Raw genomic sequence first — 20,603 nt, 5'->3', positions numbered from 1 at the left:
CTCTGACCTTAATAATAAATGCTTGAAGGTGGTAATGAGGCTGTAATTGTGATTGTTCAAACTGTTAACAGTTCATATATGTACTCAGTTTTCAAAAGCAAAACCACACGTCTATTGATCTATACTTAGTCAAGTTACTGTTTTTTGGCAACAAGAATTAACTTATTTTGTATGGCAATAAAAACCAGCGGATCAGTCGAGTGGACTAGAGTAGGATACCCTGTGCGAACGGACTGATACTGATACTGATGAAGAATATATACACTATATGCGGTCAGCTACGCCTCCTTCTGTTACATACATTTCACAAAACCAATTTACACTTTTTTGCTTTGGGTATAAAAACCAGTTTTTTTTTTTATATTTTACTTAAGTTGCTTGTATCTGCGTGAGGTATATCTGTGAGTGAAAGTTTGGTATCTCTATCTCTTATAGTCTCTGAGATCCATTTGTTCATACGGACTTACGGACGGACGGACGGACAGACGGGCAGACGGATAGACGGATAGACACACATGGCTATATCGACTCGGCTAATGAAGCTGATCAAGAATAAATATACTTTATAGGGTCGGAGATGCCTCCTTTTCCCTGTTGCATACATTTCAACGAACACAATATACCCTTTTACTTATTTTTTAAGTACCGGGTATAAAAACTGTTTTACTTTTAATAAATATTACAACATTTTATCAAATATGTGAACTTTTTATTTTTTTTTAATAGTTGACTTACTGTATGCATCATTGACGATGCAGTGAGGATGCTGCTTTTGTAAATGACTAGGAAATACCCTGTTATGCATCAAAAACAAGATCATAAAATCCAGAAGTGAAGCTTATCGATAGCTGTGTTATGTCAACCAGTCGGAATACAAGGGAAATTCTAGTTGTAATCTGTAAGATAAGGGTTATTCCCAATAATGATAGTAGTTGAGGTTGATTGCAATGGCTGTAGCGTATAAAAGCGCATTGCATTCACCTCTCAGGCATCAGTTCAACTTGAATTTTTTCCACATACAAATCAATAATTAAAACCACAAGACCAACCAACATGAAACTCCTATCGGTTGCTTTTCTGCTCGGTCTGCTGGCTTTGGCAAGTGGTGGGTATCATACTATATACAAATGATCTCTTGAAGATTAACTTACTAAACTAACTTAAATATCTGCTTTAAAGCTACGCCTTTGAGTCCTGATGTGGTCATCAATGGAGATTGCAAAGTCTGCAATGTGCATGGTGGCAAGTGAGGTGCACAACAAAAATACTACACCACTATGTTCATTATCAACAAAGTATAATTTGTATTGAATAAAAAAAATAAACAAATAATGTAACTAATAATGCAGTTCACAACTATCTATACATGTCTACTCATCTATATAATAGATTCAAAGTTTTCATGTTTTCTGGTTTAATCTTTAGCCCAAATAATCTTTGATCCCAAAATTGCCAGCAAATAAATCTGAGAACGCAATAGCTGAAAATGTTCGGTAATCAGCTTTCAAATGCACTCTCTTGACTGAAAGATACCCTGTGACTTGCATTGCTATTCGGGTAGGTAGACTCACTATCTACGCTTAGTGAAGTGACAATGCCACAGTCAAAAACTACTCGACTAGAAGACACCCTCTCTGTGCGAGACACACGTAATTAATTAAATAATTGTTCACTATAACTAAGTTAACCAAAAGTGCCTTCTTCTGTCTATCAACTGTTTCGAACATTGTTATTTTACTTTATTAATTTTAAATTTTAACAGGGTATAATAAATGTCTTTCTCAATGTCACATACAAAATGCAAATTGACATATTAAGCTATATTTCAAAATGAAAGTGCGCAGTTTAACTCTTTATAAATACATCAAGCTCTTGCACTATTTGAAATTGTTATTAACAAGTTTAATTGGAATTTTTAGTGTCAAGCCCATAACTAACAAGACAACAGTCGTATTCGTTGATTCGTTAATCGACATTTGATACTTGTTTAATACACCATATGTATGTATATGCACTCGGTATTTTCCATTGATTTGTCAGGTATTTTTAACATTAAGTCCAACGTATGTCGCCGCTCTGTTTGCGGTTCTTAATGCAATTTTATTGTCTGGATTAAAATACATAATGTGCACTTATTATGCCACATAACTGTAATGTCAATGAGAGAGTCATTTATGACAATTTTTCCATTCATTTCATTTCATTTGCGTTGATTTATTAGCCTTTTTTCTCCTGCATAAATACGCCCATACTTTTAAAGTGACAACAGCTCATGGTACGCAAAATGGAAATACGTTTTACAAAATATTAATTATACAAATGTACATATATGCGTGTATATGCGAATAATGGCAAAATATTAATTTCATTATTTGCTGCTCGACAATTTGCCGCACTGAAATTCCAACTTATTTAAGTGCACATAAATCTTAATTTATTTTTGCGGTGACGGCAAATATAAATTGCGTAATTAAATTGAAAGAATGTCTGAAATATTTCCCAATACTTGAATTATATCAATATATCTTAAATCGAGTGCAAATATTAATTTCAATATTGAATACTTCTTAGAGTTATTAGTTTTAAAATAGAATTCTTACTTTAAGTTTGTTATAAAAATCTAATACCGTAGTTACCTGCAAAGAGAAAGAAACGGTAATGAGTTTTGATATACAAAATTTATGAATACAAGGATGTTCTCAAAATGTAAACCAAACGAAAAGCCTCACTGTGGGAGGCAGTTGGCGCTAGTGACGAAAGCAGCACAAAGGGTTTTCTGTTACACCCCTGATAATCAACTATTTGTATACACAGAATAAAAAAATCCAGGATTCCGTGCTAACATTAATCCAATGCGGTGTCAGAAGTACGATAATCCCGGATTCTCATAAACCAAGTATGAAATACTTAAATCAAGCCCGACTTTTCTCAACACTATTTTCGTTTTTGGGGTTCTGTAATATTTGTTTTCAGTTAGGTCAAATAATTTAGGCTTCTTTGACTTTATTAATGTTGACTTTTTAATAATTGCCATTTTATCGTCGTATTATCTTAATTTTGTAGGAACTCTTTTTTTTTTGACTGTCGCATTGTGCCCACAGCGTTAAACTTTAAAATCTGTTTTAAACGGCACACAAACAAATAAAATTTTCGTTACGGAACCACAAAGGATTTTGGCAAAAAGTGACTTTTGCCATCTATCCATCGCTAACCAAGCGATGCCAAACCATTCATTGCAAATGCCAACTTGAAAATCCTAAAATTTCAATACCTAAAGAAGCCCAACGAGCATAATTTTGTTGCGGTGGCAGCCCTCTAGCGTGAAATGGCAGAACCAGAAACTATCTACTTCTGCTTCTGCATTTCATTTTAAGTTACGGTCCAAAAAAAATAATATAAAAAAAATACTGCTGCAAACAAAATGGCGGCAGGCACAGCAGGCACTGCCATGGCTGTAAAATGTGCCAAAAAAAAATAAAAGAAAGAAAGATAGAAAGGGAGAGAGGGAGAAAGAGAGGAGGTTATGAGGCATTGCATAAATTTCATTTTAGCCACGTCGCTTGTCCATTTCTCTGCTGCATTTCACGTTGTGCTTTATCGCGTAATCTCGACAGCGCGTTGGCAACTCTGGCTATCCCATTTTTTATGTCCTGATGATGATGTTAATGATGAACGCAACGGCTGGAGATGATGCAGCTTTTATGTTGCATGCAATTTACGCTGCAATTGTTTATGTGACGACAGCGACGTCGACGCGATCAAAGGGCAAAAAAATATCCAAAACAGTTTGTAAGCAATTTTCGGTGTACTAATTACGTAGCATGCGAAAATTCTTCAACGGCGACTACGTTGTCCTCCTCTTTCTCAAACCGAAGTGTGCTCAAAGCACTGTGGAAAATTTTGATTTCCTTTTGTCAAATTAAATAAATTCTTTAGACTTCACTAATAATGATTTTCAAAGCATTTCTTAGATTCCATTCGTCTAAAAATTATGTTTTATTATTAGAGAAAACATGCTGATTATAAGATTGGATTATTTTTGTATTTCTATATTCTGTCTTGTTAAACAAATTAATTTGTGAACAATATTATTGATTTTTGGAGCTGGCTTTGTTGGCAGGGTTGTTACTAAAAAAAAAATTATTTTAATAAACATGTATTTGGTAGCTATTTTTTTTTTTTTTAAATTATTGTGCTTTTTTTTATTTACAGAACTCAAGTTTTTTATTTTCTGTATATATCAGCTATCTTTAATCGTTTGTAAAACGTTAAATAAAATTCTTTATTTATTTGGAATATTTAGATTTAAAAATCAATAAATTGCATAATTCACAATTTTAATAAACAATGTAAAACTATAAATAATTGACTTTTTCCCCATAGTGCAAGGGCAGCTGCATATAAAACCACTTTCCTCTCGCTCTTAATCTCCCTCTCTTTTTAGGTTGTTGTCTCTTTCAAATGGCGGCGCGTCGCCATTTTGTGTTAAAAATTACAATGGCGCACGCGAAAGTGTTCTGCGTTCTGCGGCAGTATTTGACGTTGACGCTCGAGAATCGCTTAGTGCCCGCATATGGTCTGGTCCCTTCATTTCCTTTTCTTTGCACTCTTCTTCGGATTCCCTATTGCCTCGTTGTCTGTTTTGTGCTTTTCCGCATTTGCCTGACGCTTCCACAGCGCCATAAAGTATGCAATAACATTTTATTGTAACAACTCGTTAAACGTAACAAAAACAATGGCAAAAAGGAATGTAAGAAAAAGGACATGCCGACAGGGTAACCAGGGCATAAAGTTACTCACACTTTTTTCGTTCCACCCAACATCAACCTCAGTCTCGAGCTCTTTCCCATTTTCATTTCTTATCCCTGTTTAGCATAAAATTTACTGCACCACCAACATTTGACGTTTACGTTGCCGTCTGCCCGTAAATCCAACTAATCAAATTTATTACCCACACACACACACACACATGGTAAAGCGACCAACCGCAAGCTCTTGGAACCGCTGCTGGAGGAAAGGAAGCGAACAGGTAAACGGCTGACAGACCAGCGGGCAACTTGGACCAACGGACAGTCGGCCCCACTTCAAATGCCTTGGCAATATGCATATTAAATTTAATTAGAGCGACGGTAAACATAAATTTAGCCCCTGGAGTACAACAACAACAACGTTCATTGCATCGGCTAAAGCAAAAACAATAGCAAAGCATATAGAAGAAGAACAAGTCAAGCTACATCAGCAGCGTCTGGCATATTTTTTTTTTTCATTTTATATAAGTAGCATATTGTGTCCTGCATCAGCTCCAGCTGTTCTTCTTCTATTTCTTCATCTTTACCTTTATTGCAGACAAAAGCAATCTTTAGCCAGTTGTCTTTTGGCTTGAAGTTTTTAAATGCACTTGAGATGGGTTATTTAAGGTAGTAAGTTATGAGTAATTATTAAAATATAAATAAATATTCAAAGGCAACATAACCCTAAGGCCATAAAATGTGTTGTAAATGGCAGGATGAATAATACATGTAATTTGCGATTAATTTGCAAAAAAATGTAAGAAAATTTGTTCATTGTTTTTTATTATTAAAAAAAAAAATATTCTTTCTTGAAAACAAAAAAAATCTATTGAATCGGTTACATGCAATACAATTTTTACAGACTTTTTTTCTTTTTCCTTTAATTTTAAATTATTTTTTTCTTAGTGTAGGTCTGTTTTAAGTATGATCCAAATTTTCTATACTGTCGCATTTCATACTGTAGGAAATTTGTTTTAAGAGAATCTGCTACTTCTTAAACTATGGGATGTGTGTAAGGACCTTAAGTAATTTTCTTTAAGACTTTCTAGACTGCAGTTAATCTGATGATAAAAATCGCAAAATCTGCTTACAATCTCATCATAGATCATTGCACTAGATTATATTCTTGTTTATAACATTAAAATAAGTTAGTATTATATTTATTTGCTGAAAAGCAAAATAACGTGGATTAGAGCTCACATAATGTATGCTGATTTGATTTAAGTAAATTGTATAACTTTTTAATTTACTTGAAGTTTTGGTCTTTTCTACTTTCACTTCCCGTAATAATGATTGTTCAGATTGTTATGACACCTCAGAAAGCTGTGCACAAATTTCGCTAGCTTATGTAAATAACCCCAAGAAACAATAAACAATCAAATTAAATGTGCACTTTGTTGCTACGATAGAACCCTTATACCATCTTATACCAATCCCAATGACGTTAATGAAATTATTGCCACGTTATAGTCAAGTTTTGAGCAGTTGACTTACCTTGCGGATTATGTTTAACTTTTGTTGCAAATCGAAACTTTTACAGCGACAAAAGTTGAAGGAGTTTTGGGTTTTACGTTTATCTTTTATTATGAACTTTCGAGTGGCATAAAGTAATTTTTTAATTCATAGTCGGGTTTTGGTTAGTGAAAAAGGTTTCGGTCTCGTCCCAAATCGAAATGAGACCAAAAAAAAGAAAGAAGAAACGGATGTCGACCTTTCATAACCTCCAAATGAGCAGGCAGTTTAGCATTCTGTCTAAATAACAATTTAATTATGAACATTCTCCCTTTCTCTCTGCCTCTCTATTTTTGCGAGGACAATGCGCCAGTTAAATTCAAGGACAAATTATGGCATAAACTTTATGCCAGCCATCGACTGTATGTCCTGTGTCCTGGCTGTGCCTGTGGGATAAGCTAAGAGCTCATTAATGTCACATTCATGCCAAAGCCCGTAAAAAGCATAAAGTGAGCCCCAAATTCTATCAGAGCACAGCAAAAGCCCAGGGACCCAAAATGCTCACATACCATTTTAATAGACTGCATAAAACATCGACTCTCTATATGTTTGTGTGGGTGTGTTGTGTGTTAGTGTGTGTGCCCATTTTGTTGTTAATTAACAAAAATCCCCAAAAGCGGCAGTAAAATAATCAAAATTAGCCAAATTTTACCATTGCCATTGGGATCATGTTGTGAGGGTCCAAAATGGCCTTTTCCTGTCCTCTGAATTTACACAAAAATTTATTTAAGTGCTGATATGGATTATATATATATATATTGCAAGTAGGTATTTTATTAAAGTACCTTTTTAATCTACACAATATGCTTTTACAATATGATTATGGATGAACACTGATAATTGAGTGCAATTTTGAAAAGCGTTAATTAGAAATTCATTTAAATCTATTTTATAATTAAGTATTTAATTTTAAAATAAATTTAATTAAATACGTTTTATGTTTTATCATTAAAAAGCAATCAAAATTGATTTTAAATTCGACTACAAACAAAATATCTGCATAACTTTCCCCTACTAATCAAAATTTCTTTAAATGCATTCTTTTCACACTTGCACGAAATCTGAGCATTATTTTTAGCATCAGCTAAATCACTTCTCACCCAACTGCTATTTTCCTTTGGTTTTAGGGGTCTCTGTTAATTTATCAATCATTTAAAGCGTTCCATTTAAAAGGTCTAAGCACAAATTTGGACCGTTTTGTCATAATTAAGTTGCATTCGTATGGTTACAATGGCCAGCAGTTGGTTCGTAATTATTGTCAACAAAAACACGATTTTATCTAAATCAATTTAATGAATGCCAAAGCCTATACACAGTCTGAAATGCAGCATGCTGGCGATACGAACACATCCCGCATGTGCAGCGGCAGAAAACACCCAGCTAAAAATACACCCAAAGCAACAGAATACTGAATACAAATTACCCCTAAAAACAAACAGAATACACACAGATATACAATGAGGGAGAGTCAGACAGACAGAAGAGACGGAGATACAGATGCAGATAAGAGAAACAGAAACTCAAATTAAATTAAAATCTTTCAGTTTCAATTACGAGTTTTTGTGCCACTTCAATTCCAACGTACAAAACACAAATTGCATTCAAAATGCATTAAAAGCAATTTGCACGAAAATTTGCATAAAAGTAAACGATAAAGTGTGAAGCAGTGAGATAGATAGAAAGAGAGAGTCTGTGAGAATTGGGCAAATGGAATTGGTGGAAAGCAACGAAATTATACGCTATCAATTATAATGGCAATGACAAACAGCAAAGGCAACACATTGTGCACCAAGGTGAAGATGAAGAGTTGCAAATGAACCTTCCTCCTCTTTCCCTCCACCCCTCTGTTGTTACGTTTCACCCAAGGGGGATGTATCTGAAATGGCTGCAACTCTGACAAATTGCATGTTGCATTGAAAATGCGCGCATGTGTTTACAAAAACGGCAAGTCGCAATTGTACAATGCGAAAAGCTCAACATAAATATACCCTGTAACATTAGGCAACAATAATGTACTTTCGTGTTTTTATGGAGAGAAAAAAAATGTTCTTAAATGGAAAAAATGTTTTAAAAGTGTTCTTTCCACTGTAATTTCATAATTTTATGTCATTTAAGATATTAATCATTAAAATTAAGATAACTTTTTAAAATCGATTGTCACATTTTCGAAAAATTATTAAAAAACCAAAGCCAACTTTTAAAAAAATTGAAGTTTTAAAAAATTCGATTAACTATTTATTACATTTAATATGTTAAATGAATTGCAATACTAACAGAAATATAAAAGTTATATGCTAAGCAATCTCAATAGTTGTAACTTAAGTCTATAATTGTTAAGGATTCCAATTTATCAGAGGTATAAACCGTTTTCAACTCTTTAAAGAACTTTTTTAAAGTTGTACAAAAAAAAAAAACAAATACAGAAATAGAGAAAACAGGCGAGCTGATCATTTGCCTTTCAACTTATGCAATTTAAATATATACTTAGATACATAGCTGCCGTTGCAGATACAAATGCATATACTAGCTGAGAGTGGCATTTGGGCCGTTTCATCCATATGCAATGGGCCAACTGTCGAACAACAAAAGCATCGCTGTTGGTGGTGCAACACGGACACGCTTCAAAGGTGCAAGCGATTGCACTCAAGGCGTCAGCCAGGCGCATATGCCTCCAGCTCTAAACCCAGACAGACAGACGGACAGACAGACAGACAGACGGACGAACTGACAGAGAGTGAGACAAATGGACAGACAGTGAGACAGATTGCAGTTGCAGTTCAGACGACGCCACCACCGCACCATCGCACCGCAATGTGCTCTTGCCCCATTCAGTGGCAAGCTGACAACGACAGCCTCGAAGGTGTTTGCATTTTCAGTAATGTGCTGCATATACAGAAGTCCTTTCCTTTCCCTTCACTTCACACCACAGACTGGCTCGTGCGGCAACTCTTCATAGAGCATTGAATTATTGCCTGCTGCATGCAACAAATCAGCTACAAGAGAACTTGGTATTGCATTCGCCGCTGTTGCACAAATCGGTTGCAATGCAGCAAATGTTACTCTCCACTTATACAATTGTTTAATATACTGTATATTGTATCTATCTAGCATGTTATGCGGCTTTAAATTGGCAACTATAATATTAATTTTTGGAGTTAAATTGAGCTTGTAAAAAAAATCTGATTCTAAGAAAATTATGGTAGTAGAATATTCATAAGCTAAGGAACAACCATTTATACAAAATTTTATGTAGACTTAAATTAAAATTTACTATCGAAGTTATCGAAGTTATCATTGAAAATAAATGTGGGAAATACAAATAATAAAGTTCTATCATGGATTTTTGAAAAAAATCTAATGAAACATAGATTTATTTGAATATATTATATAATTGACATCAATAGCGATTGAAATATATAATATTGACTGCACTTGCCCATTTCCTGATAGTTCTTAAAAATAAATATTAGCAAAATAATTGGCATTATTCTTGCCTGTGAGACCTTCGCCTTTTGTTAAACTTATTTCCTTGTGTTCATCCTCTACCTTGGATTACCTCACATTTTTCCTCAATTTGTGGAGAGAATAATCTGTTAATTGGAGCGTGAAATTAGCAATTTTATTGATTCGCTGCAGAAGATTTATTTGTTTCATGCGGAAAAATAGACGCTGTTGTTTTGAGTTTTAGTTAAGAGTTGAAGTAGTAAAAAGCTAAAAGTTCTCGCAATAAACTTTGACAAAAGCATTTTGGCGAATCAGAATTTAAGTTAAAATACCGAAACTTTGAATAGTTTGCCAAATGTAGAAACGCACTTCAATTGATTATCTAAACAGAGATGATGCACTCATGCATAATTTTTAAATAAAAATAAAAAAAATGTGAACAGCTTTTCCAATGAATCCACAAAAATTACCAACATATATATTTTTTTTTTCTATTGCTCACCCACATAAATCAAAATGCAGTTTGTTCTTTTTTTCATTATTTTAAAAGCGGATTACAAAACAAATTTTATATGTATGAGTTTGATGTGTGTGTATGTCCCAGTACAATAGCCCATCGGGCCTGTCGCTCCAAAAACATGAGAATGCCTCCGAGCAATATTGAATTAAAAAAATAAAACGAAAACAACCCCCAAAAAAACAAATCATTCATATTACGTATACGTATGTGGGTTGGGCTTACAGATAGGAAGTCCTCTCCATCCCCTCTGACAATAATGCAACTCAGCAACAAAATATATAATATATACAACTTTTTGTTGCTAAGTATTATGTATTTCATTTTGGCATTGCCGCAAACACTCCAAATGCATTTGCCATTCCTATAACATGTTCTCAACGAAAGCGGCTATGGAATGAGTGTAAGGGTTGGGGGAGGAGATTTCAGCTCAGCCGGAAGCGTGGATTTTTAATGTACGCTGGCGCTGCTTGAGAGTTTTGCTTCGCCAATGCGAATTTAGACACATGTTTCTCGCAGTTGCCACACCCATTTGTTGAATTACGGGAGGGCGTGTTCCACATATCAAACGTCAACATTACCAGAGCTCTGCCGTGTTGTATTCATGTAAACGAGTTTTATTGCAATTCTTCTTTTTTCTCTTTTAGTCTTGTCTTTAAATTAAAACAAAGTGCTAAAAAACCCGAAAAAAAAAAAAAAGAAATTATAAGTATTTTTTTGGTTTTAATTTTTCATTTTTTTCTTTTTGTCTTAAATACTATAAACAATGTATACATTATTTTGTTCACTGACTTCAAATCATGTCTCCTGTTCTTCCCATCCCATCTTAAGACTTTAAAAACCACAAAAAATACCACTAAAATTGTTTAAATTTCTTCGTGGATTGCGTTAATTCTTCATACATAATGAAAAAGTGGAAAATGGGGTTAATTGTTGCGTTTAATAACATGTTCTAACATTCCTTAGTCAAAGAAAATTGGCTTGCGAAAAGTTTTCACCACTTGATTGGCTGTTTCAACTTTGATTTGCAACTGAGTGTGGTAATTGCAACACTGTCTGCCACAGAGTCAGGTAGAACATGCAACTGCCACTCAATTGACACTATTACACAGTTTTTTTATTCAGCTTTATTTTCTTATTTTTGTTAAAATTAAATTCTTTATAAAGTGTGCGTGTTGAGTTGTTGGTGCTGTGGCATTCTCATTTGAAAAGTAAATCTGGGATGCTGTGCAGCTGCAAGATTTTGCGCAGGAGCGAGCGTCAACTTAATCCCAGTGATGAAGGAATGTCGTGACAAATAGTTTTCCTGCCACGTTGCATGCCTCGCTGCCTGACTGTCAGGACGTTGTCGTTGCCACAGACGAACTTCCGAACATATGTAGCAATTGAAGAAACTGCAGAAATAGCGAGAATGAGCGCGAGATAGAGATAGAGGGAGACAACAGCTGAGCACACGTACAAGCGCGATTTTGTCTGCGAAAATGATACAATCCAGACACGTCGGATGCGTTTGCATCTTCTGCAGTTGCTTGCAGTCACTTTTGTATCTCTTATTTTAAATGGGCCAGAAGCGGCAAATACCTACCGGTAGGCAGGGCCACAATGGCATTTACATGGGCACAGCCCTTCCTCAGACTCAACCGACAACAGACAGACTGTCAGATGAACGTACTCCGACTAATGGTAGATACAATTGTATCTGTTACTGCTAGGTGGGTGTGCGCCAATGCCTGTGTGTGGCATGCAACGCCCCAAAACACTTTTATGGCGCCTCTCAGTCAGCGTGTTTACACTTACAAAATTTCGTTTTATAGCCCTCAAATGCAACAAGATAGCAGGTACACATCGTTAAAGTTTTTAAGTAACGTGTAATTAGTCTTTTTTATGTCATGTGGGTACGCTTAAATTTTTTTTATTTTTCTTTTTTTGCTAGCCAGTTTTGGAATACTTTGAAACCACCAAATTCAAGCGGAGCTGCTTATTAAATATGAATGGAATATAAAATACATAAACAACAAACGAAATTTTGAATAAAATATTGTAATAGAAATGTATATTAAAAAGGTTTCAAGAAATACTAAAAAGTTAATTTAGTTTGCTACTTTATAAGCTTAGAGATAGAATAACTATCGAATTACAAATACAAAATACTCAGCTCATATTGCATGGCACTAAAGCAGTCAGTTTTCCTATCAAGACTCATAAGTATCTGAGATACAAGTTCTTTATTTTTGTATCTTTTACAGAACTAAGCACAATGTTACTTTAACACTCTGGAATTGAATTCAATTACTTAAATGCAACTTGTGTGTCAAATTTTACAGACAAATATAGATATCTATTTCGTCTAACAATTGTTAATGACAATGGATCTTTTTTTTTTGCATATTTTTTTTCTTTGGTGCATCAGAAAGTTGCAAGATGAACAAAGACAATGCAGTTGCAAAGTCAAAGAGCATTTGCTGTGGAGTGAAGAAACTGTCAATAAACTTTAATTTTCGCTTCATTGCACTTGCCAGAGTTATGTATGTTCCGTATCTATAAGATGCAAGATACTAGATAGCGAGTACTTTACACACACACACATAGACATACACACACATGTTGCCCCAAATGGCTCCACAATGCACAATATGTGTAACATAAAACTTTGCTGGTAATTATTTATACAACACACCCGCATATTATTCCCACATGGGATGCGCCATAAATTGAAAATGCGCTTGTGACGACGAAGTAAGAAGGGAAAGCGGGGGGAGTTGGGAGAGAATAGGGTGATATCTGGTGTGAAGTTGGTGTGAAAAATGGAAAGCATCCATAATCTAATTTAATCATTATCACAGTTGTCTGCACTAAGTGACGTCACGGTGTGTATGCGACATGCTGCATGAGGCATGTGGCATGCCACTTGGGCTGCAATAAATGGCGCAGTAAGAATGTGAGGTGGAGGAAGGGGAAAAAACCTGTCAGCAAAATAGGAAAAGTGTATTATTGTGTAAGAAAAATCGCCTGGTACTTGACTTTGCCAACAAGAACAACAACGACAGCAACGACAGCAACTGCAGCTATTTCATGCTACTTTCATGCAACTTTTGTTTTTGTCAGCCACACACCATTGGCATGCTTAACTGTTGTCGTTGCCGTTGTTATATTTGATAGCCCAGTCCGCAAATGGATCAAAAGCTTATAAGACTACAAGTTAGAGCTACGAAATTTTGTGATGTTTTTTATTATTCGGTTAACTATTTGTATTTGATTTTTTCAATTTTTGTATTTCATTTGCAAATATTGAACAAATTTACAAGAAATATATTTTATTGTATTAAAAATAAAGTTTTCTAATAGTTTTTACATATTCTTGTGTCTTTTTTTTTTTAATTTATATTTTGTTTAAGGTGATTTAATCAAACTGGGCATTCAGAAGTCTGGCATCTCGACTGTGCTGCTATTACTTGTACTCCTTGTTGTTGCTGTTTGTGCTGCTGTCATAGTCGTTGTCCTTGCACACAGAAAATGAGGGAAAGGGAGGAATGAGAGAGTAGAAAGCTCGGCTTTCCTGTGTCTGAAGTTAAGTGCAACTCTAACATTGTGCACCAGAGATAGCAGAGCTTTTCATTGTTGCGTTGACTGCTTGAAAGACTTAATTCAGCGCTCACTTACACAGCAGCCAATTGAGGGGTCTCAACCCCCAATTCTCGACCCTCCATTGTCCAACACATTCGCTAGCCCAAAAAAAAAAAAAAAAAAAGCGCCCTCAGTTCAACTAACCGACTCTATTACGCAGTTGTTCTTGTCGCATTCAACGCAAATGGTGACAACAGTGAGTGCAAAAAGTAAGTGCACTTGTATTCCTACCCATTCATTTTCCCTCGCCCGGTGGAGTTAACTTCTCATGACGCTCAAAAAGGTTAAGCTGCCACAAAAAGCGTTCGCTACGTGCAACGAAATGAAAGATCCCGTCAAACTTTAACTTGATAAGCTGTTGGAATAAATTGCAGCATAAGGTGAAGTTTTTCCCCGTCCTCCCTGCCATTTTGGTAAGCTCGCCTACATAAGTAGAGGTCACATTGATACCATTTAGAGAGTAGCTTAACTTTTCACCCATGAAATGCAATACGACAGCCAAAGCTCAACAGCTTAATTTAATAATTATTGTAAAATAAAAACCTAAAAAAATCTAGTTAAGTGCCCAGCATTGCTCGTTGTATTTTATTTTGCCCGTTGTGTTAGGATTTTTTCAAAAACTTAAACCAAACGTTACTTTTTTTTATAAAGAATTTATTTAATTTGATAGTAACAAAATTTTGAGTAAATTAAAGTGATTTAAAATAGATTTTTTTTTATAGAAAAGAAGAAAAAAGCTATCGGATTAACCTTTTTATCTTATTTTTTCCGAAAATTTTTCAAATTTAGAACAGCAATATATCATTTTATTTCCTCAACATTTGTGGGGAGGAATATGTCAAAATTTCTCTTACTATCGTTAGTTTTGTATATCGATAGTAATACATCTTACCCACATAAAGTACTTCTTCACACTGCTTTAGCCAGTTTTACATACCTGTAAATAAATAAAGCATAATTAAACAATTAGAAAAGGTCTAAGCACCTAAAAAGTAATAAATGAAATAACTATTTCAATAGGTGAAATTCAATACGATATAAAATTTATAGAAAACCTGTTAAGTAATTAGGGGAAATCGTTGTGAATAACTCGTTTTAAAAAATTCCTGCGATAGGCCAATTAAAAGATTCGTTGCCGAAGCATACGCCCCATTTCCGACACTCAAAGAAACCCAGCCCCTTTTGGTCGCAGTAGAACCTATAATTTACCACACAATGGGGTGCACAATAAAAGACAAGGGGCCAAAACAATAACAAGCGACAGAGTCAAGGTAAAATGGTAACAACAATTGTAAGCTATAATTACGGGTAAGTATTCGTCAGAAAGAGGTAAGAAATCAATTATGCACATTGCTCTTTACACAAATAGAACAGCAAGGGATCGTAAAGGGGAAAAACACGAACACAACATGCAATGACCGGAGGAGCGTTGTTGACCTCGACCCCTTGTGGCTAAATAGAACCTAGACAGACCCGACTTCGCATACGCCTACACATTAAACGATGGCTTCAATAAAGTGTTGTCTTGTAATTTACGCATCATTAAGTGGGAGAAATTAAAAGAGGAGCAGACCAACGGACAGACAACAACACAAATGCCATACATCATTACGACCAATAATAAAACAATAACAACAACAGCGACGGCTGCTGTAATTGGGCTTATGAAAATTACTGAATGTTGGCAAAAATGAAGCGTCAGCAGACTAATAAAATGTGCTTGGGAGCAACACTTCGAAATGTGCGACACGTGTTTTATTAAATAAAATTGTTTTAGCGCTATTTAATGTTCAGCAGCACTATTTTATTGCCGATAACTTTTAAAGTATCTAAAGAATCGAATAGTAGGTCATTTAATCACAAATAAATACCTAAAAAGTTTAAAATAAAGAAAAGTTGCAAAATGCATAAATAAGATTATCAAATCCAATAAAATAAAATACTTTTTTTAAATTATGTATTAAGAACATTCGATACGCCACTGTTTTAAATACTTAATATCTTATAGATTTTTATTAAAATCAGGGAATCGGTCCGAAATAAATATCAGATCCGGTTTCGGTTCCCGTACGTCTCGAAACAACTATTTTGGTAAAATGTTCTGTCAAAAGTCAAGTTTGTTCAATTTGAAAATTTGGACAAATTTGAATTTAGAAAAAAAAATAAATTGTTATCGAAGTTATTTATCAATTTATCGATAAATTATTCAATAATATACCAAGTTTCTCTAAATTTGAAAGGTACTTCAATAGTCTTCTATTAAAGTTATTCAGTAACTTCTCGAATTGAATAAAATAAAATCTATCAGTTTTTTATTAATCAAAAATGCGAGTATCCCTTCTCCTTGTCTAACATTTGCCAGAATTATATAATCTCTAACCACTCTTTTTACTTATGCCCCTCGTAAGTCAAATGTTTACTTGCATAATTATGATTCATTTGACAACCATTTTTTTTTTTGAAAAGCCATCAGCATCCACCTCTCTGCACTTCTCTTTTACGGCACTCTCATGTGTGAGTGTGGTTAATATAGCGGCTTTCTTTCAGTAGTCAAGGCATCGCATAAATGTCTTTGGCCTAAAGAGAGAGAAAGAGAGCGACAAAGGCCAATGTCCCATAGTTGCCTCATTGTTTATCTAAGTTAATTACAGCAAAACATTTTTAGGATCGTTTCCCTCTGCAGCAGCTGGGTTCAGGCTAAACAAGGCTGCTCTTCAAGGGTCCAACTACCACTTTATGGCAAGATGTGTGTTGTGTATGTGAGAATACATGTATGTATGTGATAATGGGTGTGCGTGTGTGCTTGCTAGTGTTTACGCATGTTCGGGCGCGGACAGTTCCGCTGATTAATTGCTGTTAAGCACACAAACCGCTGCTCAGTCACCCTACACAATACATAAATAAACTTGCATGCGTTTGTGAAACAGCTGTGAGTATGCTCGACTTTAAAATACTCGGTACAGGGTAAGAGTGAATGAATCATAGAAAATTACATGCTTTCTATTAGACTAAAGAGTCTAAAATTTTAAACAATACACAAAAATTGGTTCGTATAACATATAACAAGCTCGACCTAAAAATACCCGTTACAGAATGTACACAATTGATCGTAAAGTTTTATTCAATTGCCTCTTAGTATGTACTCTCCAATTTTCTTGTTCTTAAAATTCGAAATAGATTAATTAACATTTATTTTGGGTGTAAAAAAGCTGATACGTCAAATATATATGTAGGTATCGCTTTGATAAACTTTAAATATATTTTTATGAAAATTCAATCAAAAAAATTATAAAAAAAAAATTTAGGTTACATTTTTTTAAAATAAAACTAGGAATACTATATTTTATCGGCTTTCTTAATTTCTTACATTCACATATAATGCATTATTCCGGAAGATAGTTGTAAATAATTGGACGTGAGTAAAAATCAAATCCGATTTATGATTATTCGATGCAAAGGTTACACAAATAAATCATTGAACTCTCTTTGCTATTATTACAAAAAAGAAAATACCAAAAATCAGACAGCTGCTAGAAAAAACGATTGAATAAATGTGAAATGGACAAATCCATTTTGAGCAAATAAAGAAAATCTCATTTCTTGATATAATAATGAATTAAATTAAATAGTTTCCCTTTAATTGAATGCCAAGTGGCAACCACTATTATGCAGTCAATCGCTTGGTTGCAACTGTGGCACGCACCAAAGTGCGAGTAGACATTGTCTGCCACATCATCATCGTCTAATTTGCGCCCTCTGACCTCTAAACATCTAGGGGGAAGGCAACCGGCGACGTCGACAAGTTGTCTGCCGGCGCCATCTTCGCTGTTTAGCTGAAGCATGAGGTATGTGGCATGAGAAGGTTTATATAAAAACGACCATATTCAAATGCAACTTGAGGCAACGTCTGAATAATTTCCGCCTCTTTCATTCTTTCTCTCTCTCTCTCTCTCTCTCTTTCTAGGTGCGGATTGATTGTCGAGTGACGTTGAGACTGACACAGACATACGGACGGAAAGTTTCTCGCCCGGTTTGGCTTCAATTGTTTGCTAGTTTGTTAGTTGGCTGAACGATAAGTATTTACCCTACTCGTAGTTGCCTCAACGTAAGGTTCTGAGGTCTGGACCTCGGGCATTGGGCATCCACAATCCGGCTGCTGCTTCCTCAATGAATAAAGAAACAAACAAACAAGAAATTTCTACGCTTGACTGCATGTTTGCATGAATGAACGAATGAATGAATGACTGAATAAATGAGTGTGTGGGTGAATGACTGGCTGTTTGGTGCAAATGGCTGAATGAATTGTCGGTACGTTGTATAAATCAACTTGGCGTTTATCTCAAAGCAAATAAGTCAGCAGTGAACACGGATAGCGAATGCAACTGTATGTGAATATCATTCTGAATGCGAATGTGCGGCATCTTGCCACATTGTGGGGCAGCGATGGGCCGACCGTTGGCGATGACATGTGCGATTTAGTTACGCTTTCGTTGGCAGCAGCTAACCCGAATTTAAACACAAACTCAAACCCTTCACCTTAACTGATTCCCAGTGTCTGATTACACTGCAGACTGACTAGAGCCAGAATGGCCAACAATGACTAATTTAACATTAAGTTAACAAAAAATAAAAATAAATGAAGAAGAAATATCACTGAATGAGTTTTTTTTTTGACAACAACCAACTCATATAAACATTGCAAATAAATCAGTTACAGACCGTAATGAAAAAGTTGATGCTTCTAACATGCACTAAACTAATATCTTCAAACCCCTCCACCAAAATTTATGTTTTATATACCAAAAATTGTACGTATTACAACATATTAACAGAAATTGTTAGAAATTGTGTTGGCAGAGATCGCCAAAATGTAAGCTAAAAAACTTTATTTCACCGGTACAATTTTACCTGAATACTTTAGAAAGTTTAAAGGTACGCATAAAAGCCCTCAAACACACCTTTCCAATGATATACGAGTATAGAACATATCTGTAGCATTTTTGGTTTGGAAACTGTTGAGCGGGACTTAGCGTTTTCCCGCTAAACTAGCGGTTTTTTCAAAAAGTCGTAGAACAAACATTTCTAGATTTTTTAAAAGGAATAAATCCCCATCATTACATTTAAGCTTCTTTAGCGCTTTGATGCAAACAGACAAACAGACAAACAAACTGACTTTTCATTTCATTTTGAGAAGTCCACTAAAATTTTCAAATTTATTTATCTTTTGAACCAGTTATCGGATTTGGGTGATTGAGGTATTAATCGACGCGTATTTTTAAGTAGAATTTTCAAAAATAAATTACCAAATTTTTACCAAAAGGCACCAACAGCCCCATTAGCTGCAATTACTTAAATTTTTCCCCTCTCACTTACACCCCCATATCTTATGACCCAGGTTGGTTAGAAAAAGTTTTAGTATGGCATTTTGTAAGTTAGGACTAAACCTTTCGATCGGTATATAACTCGATCTGATCGGACAGTCATAGCAAATTTTTCAACTTAGCTGTATATATTGGTAGTCGCCTTTCGCACCCTTCGTGATTCTTTCGTCACTAACGCGAACTGCCGTCCGCAGTAATTTACATTAAAGTATTTTAATTGAACTCAACTCTGTAAATCAAAGATAATATATATTCTTGACATGTCCATATTTTGTCCCCACTGTTATTAGGAAAAACTTTTGACTCGACCCTTTTTGTTAAGAAAAAAAAACCGTAGGTGTCGTGTGAACACAACAAATTTAAAAAGCGTCGGTTTATCGGTGTCAGTCAAATGTATACTATGTTCAAGCATTTTTGTATAAAATTATTCAGAGTGTGACCAGACTCTATGAGAACAAAGACCGATGGGATTTTGTTTGACAAACGATGCGAATAATGTGAATGTAAGTACACAATTATATTTTCATTTCGAGCCTACCCGATATTTGCTATAGACATTGGTTTAAATGAGGCAACAAGTGAAATGAGGGAGAAACCAACTTAGGCAACCAGCAGAGATATAAACAGAGAGATAGAGATAGGAGGCTGAAGATAGACAGACAGGATATGGATGCAGTTATATAGCTACAATTATTTGCAACAATTTGACAGCTTATTTTGAATAATTGAAATGTGATGATTCAGGTGCACACGCCTGAGTGCATCGTTACAGTTAGATAGAGATGTGTCTGGAGTACAGCGTGGGATCATGTATGTATAAATGCATGTATATGTCAATGGTTTAATTGTAGGGAGACCGCAACGCTCACTGCGGCATGTCGACAGCCGATACAGTATCTAGCAGATACATTGGAGTTCCAACCAATTGCAACAGCAATTCATCAATTAAACTCTGGCCTTATAAAATTACCAATATTGCAACATGTCTCACACACACACATGCAACACAAAATGCAAATGCTGCCACGTTTTCGTGGTCAGGTTGGGCTTTTTGCTGCTCCTGTTGCTCCTTCTGCAATTTCTACTACTTCTGCCGAAGTTGCGGTATTGACAGGTTCCCATCATTTGCCCCTCCTCACGAACTGCAAGTATTCGAGTGTTGTAACTGCTGCAAATGTGCGGCTTTGGCAATTTGGCAGCAAACTAATCGATTGCCCAGACACAAAGCATGTAAACTGCATTCATATGCACGCATGTCATAAATGATGCACATTGTATATCATTGTATGTATTTTGTACAACAACTTGCAACTGCCACTGCGCCTGCCACTTCCA

The 20,603-nt window shown here is 35.2% G+C and overlaps 2 protein-coding genes across 3 annotated transcripts in view; one reads left to right on the top strand and one right to left on the bottom strand.

The window, feature by feature from the left end:
• Nucleotides 1-20,603, bottom strand: part of LOC117781641 (semaphorin-1A) — a 154,671-nt gene that overhangs the window by 118,081 nt on the left and 15,987 nt on the right. The window lies entirely within an intron of this gene.
• On the top strand, nt 973-1,359 carry LOC117781647 (bomanin-1-like). Its single transcript, XM_034618433.1, has 2 exons — nt 973-1,105; nt 1,180-1,359. The coding sequence occupies exons 1-2, from the start codon at nt 1,054-1,056 to the stop codon at nt 1,248-1,250; spliced, it is 123 nt and encodes a 40-aa protein (XP_034474324.1). The 5' UTR covers nt 973-1,053; the 3' UTR covers nt 1,251-1,359.

This window comes from Drosophila innubila (genome assembly GCF_004354385.1).
Source record: "Drosophila innubila isolate TH190305 chromosome 2L unlocalized genomic scaffold, UK_Dinn_1.0 4_B_2L, whole genome shotgun sequence".
Lineage (NCBI taxonomy): Eukaryota > Metazoa > Arthropoda > Insecta > Diptera > Drosophilidae > Drosophila > Drosophila innubila.
This window is presented reverse-complemented; position numbering and strand designations above follow the sequence as displayed.

Bases quoted from the DNA above. Each gene is read 5' to 3' on its own strand.
- LOC117781647 (XM_034618433.1), top strand. From the start codon at position 1,054: ATGAAACTCCTATCGGTTGCTTTTCTGCTCGGTCTGCTGGCTTTGGCA. The intron at 1,106-1,179 runs GTGGGTATCATA...TCTGCTTTAAAG, and splicing joins TCTGCTGGCTTTGGCAAGTG to CTACGCCTTTGAGTCCTGAT.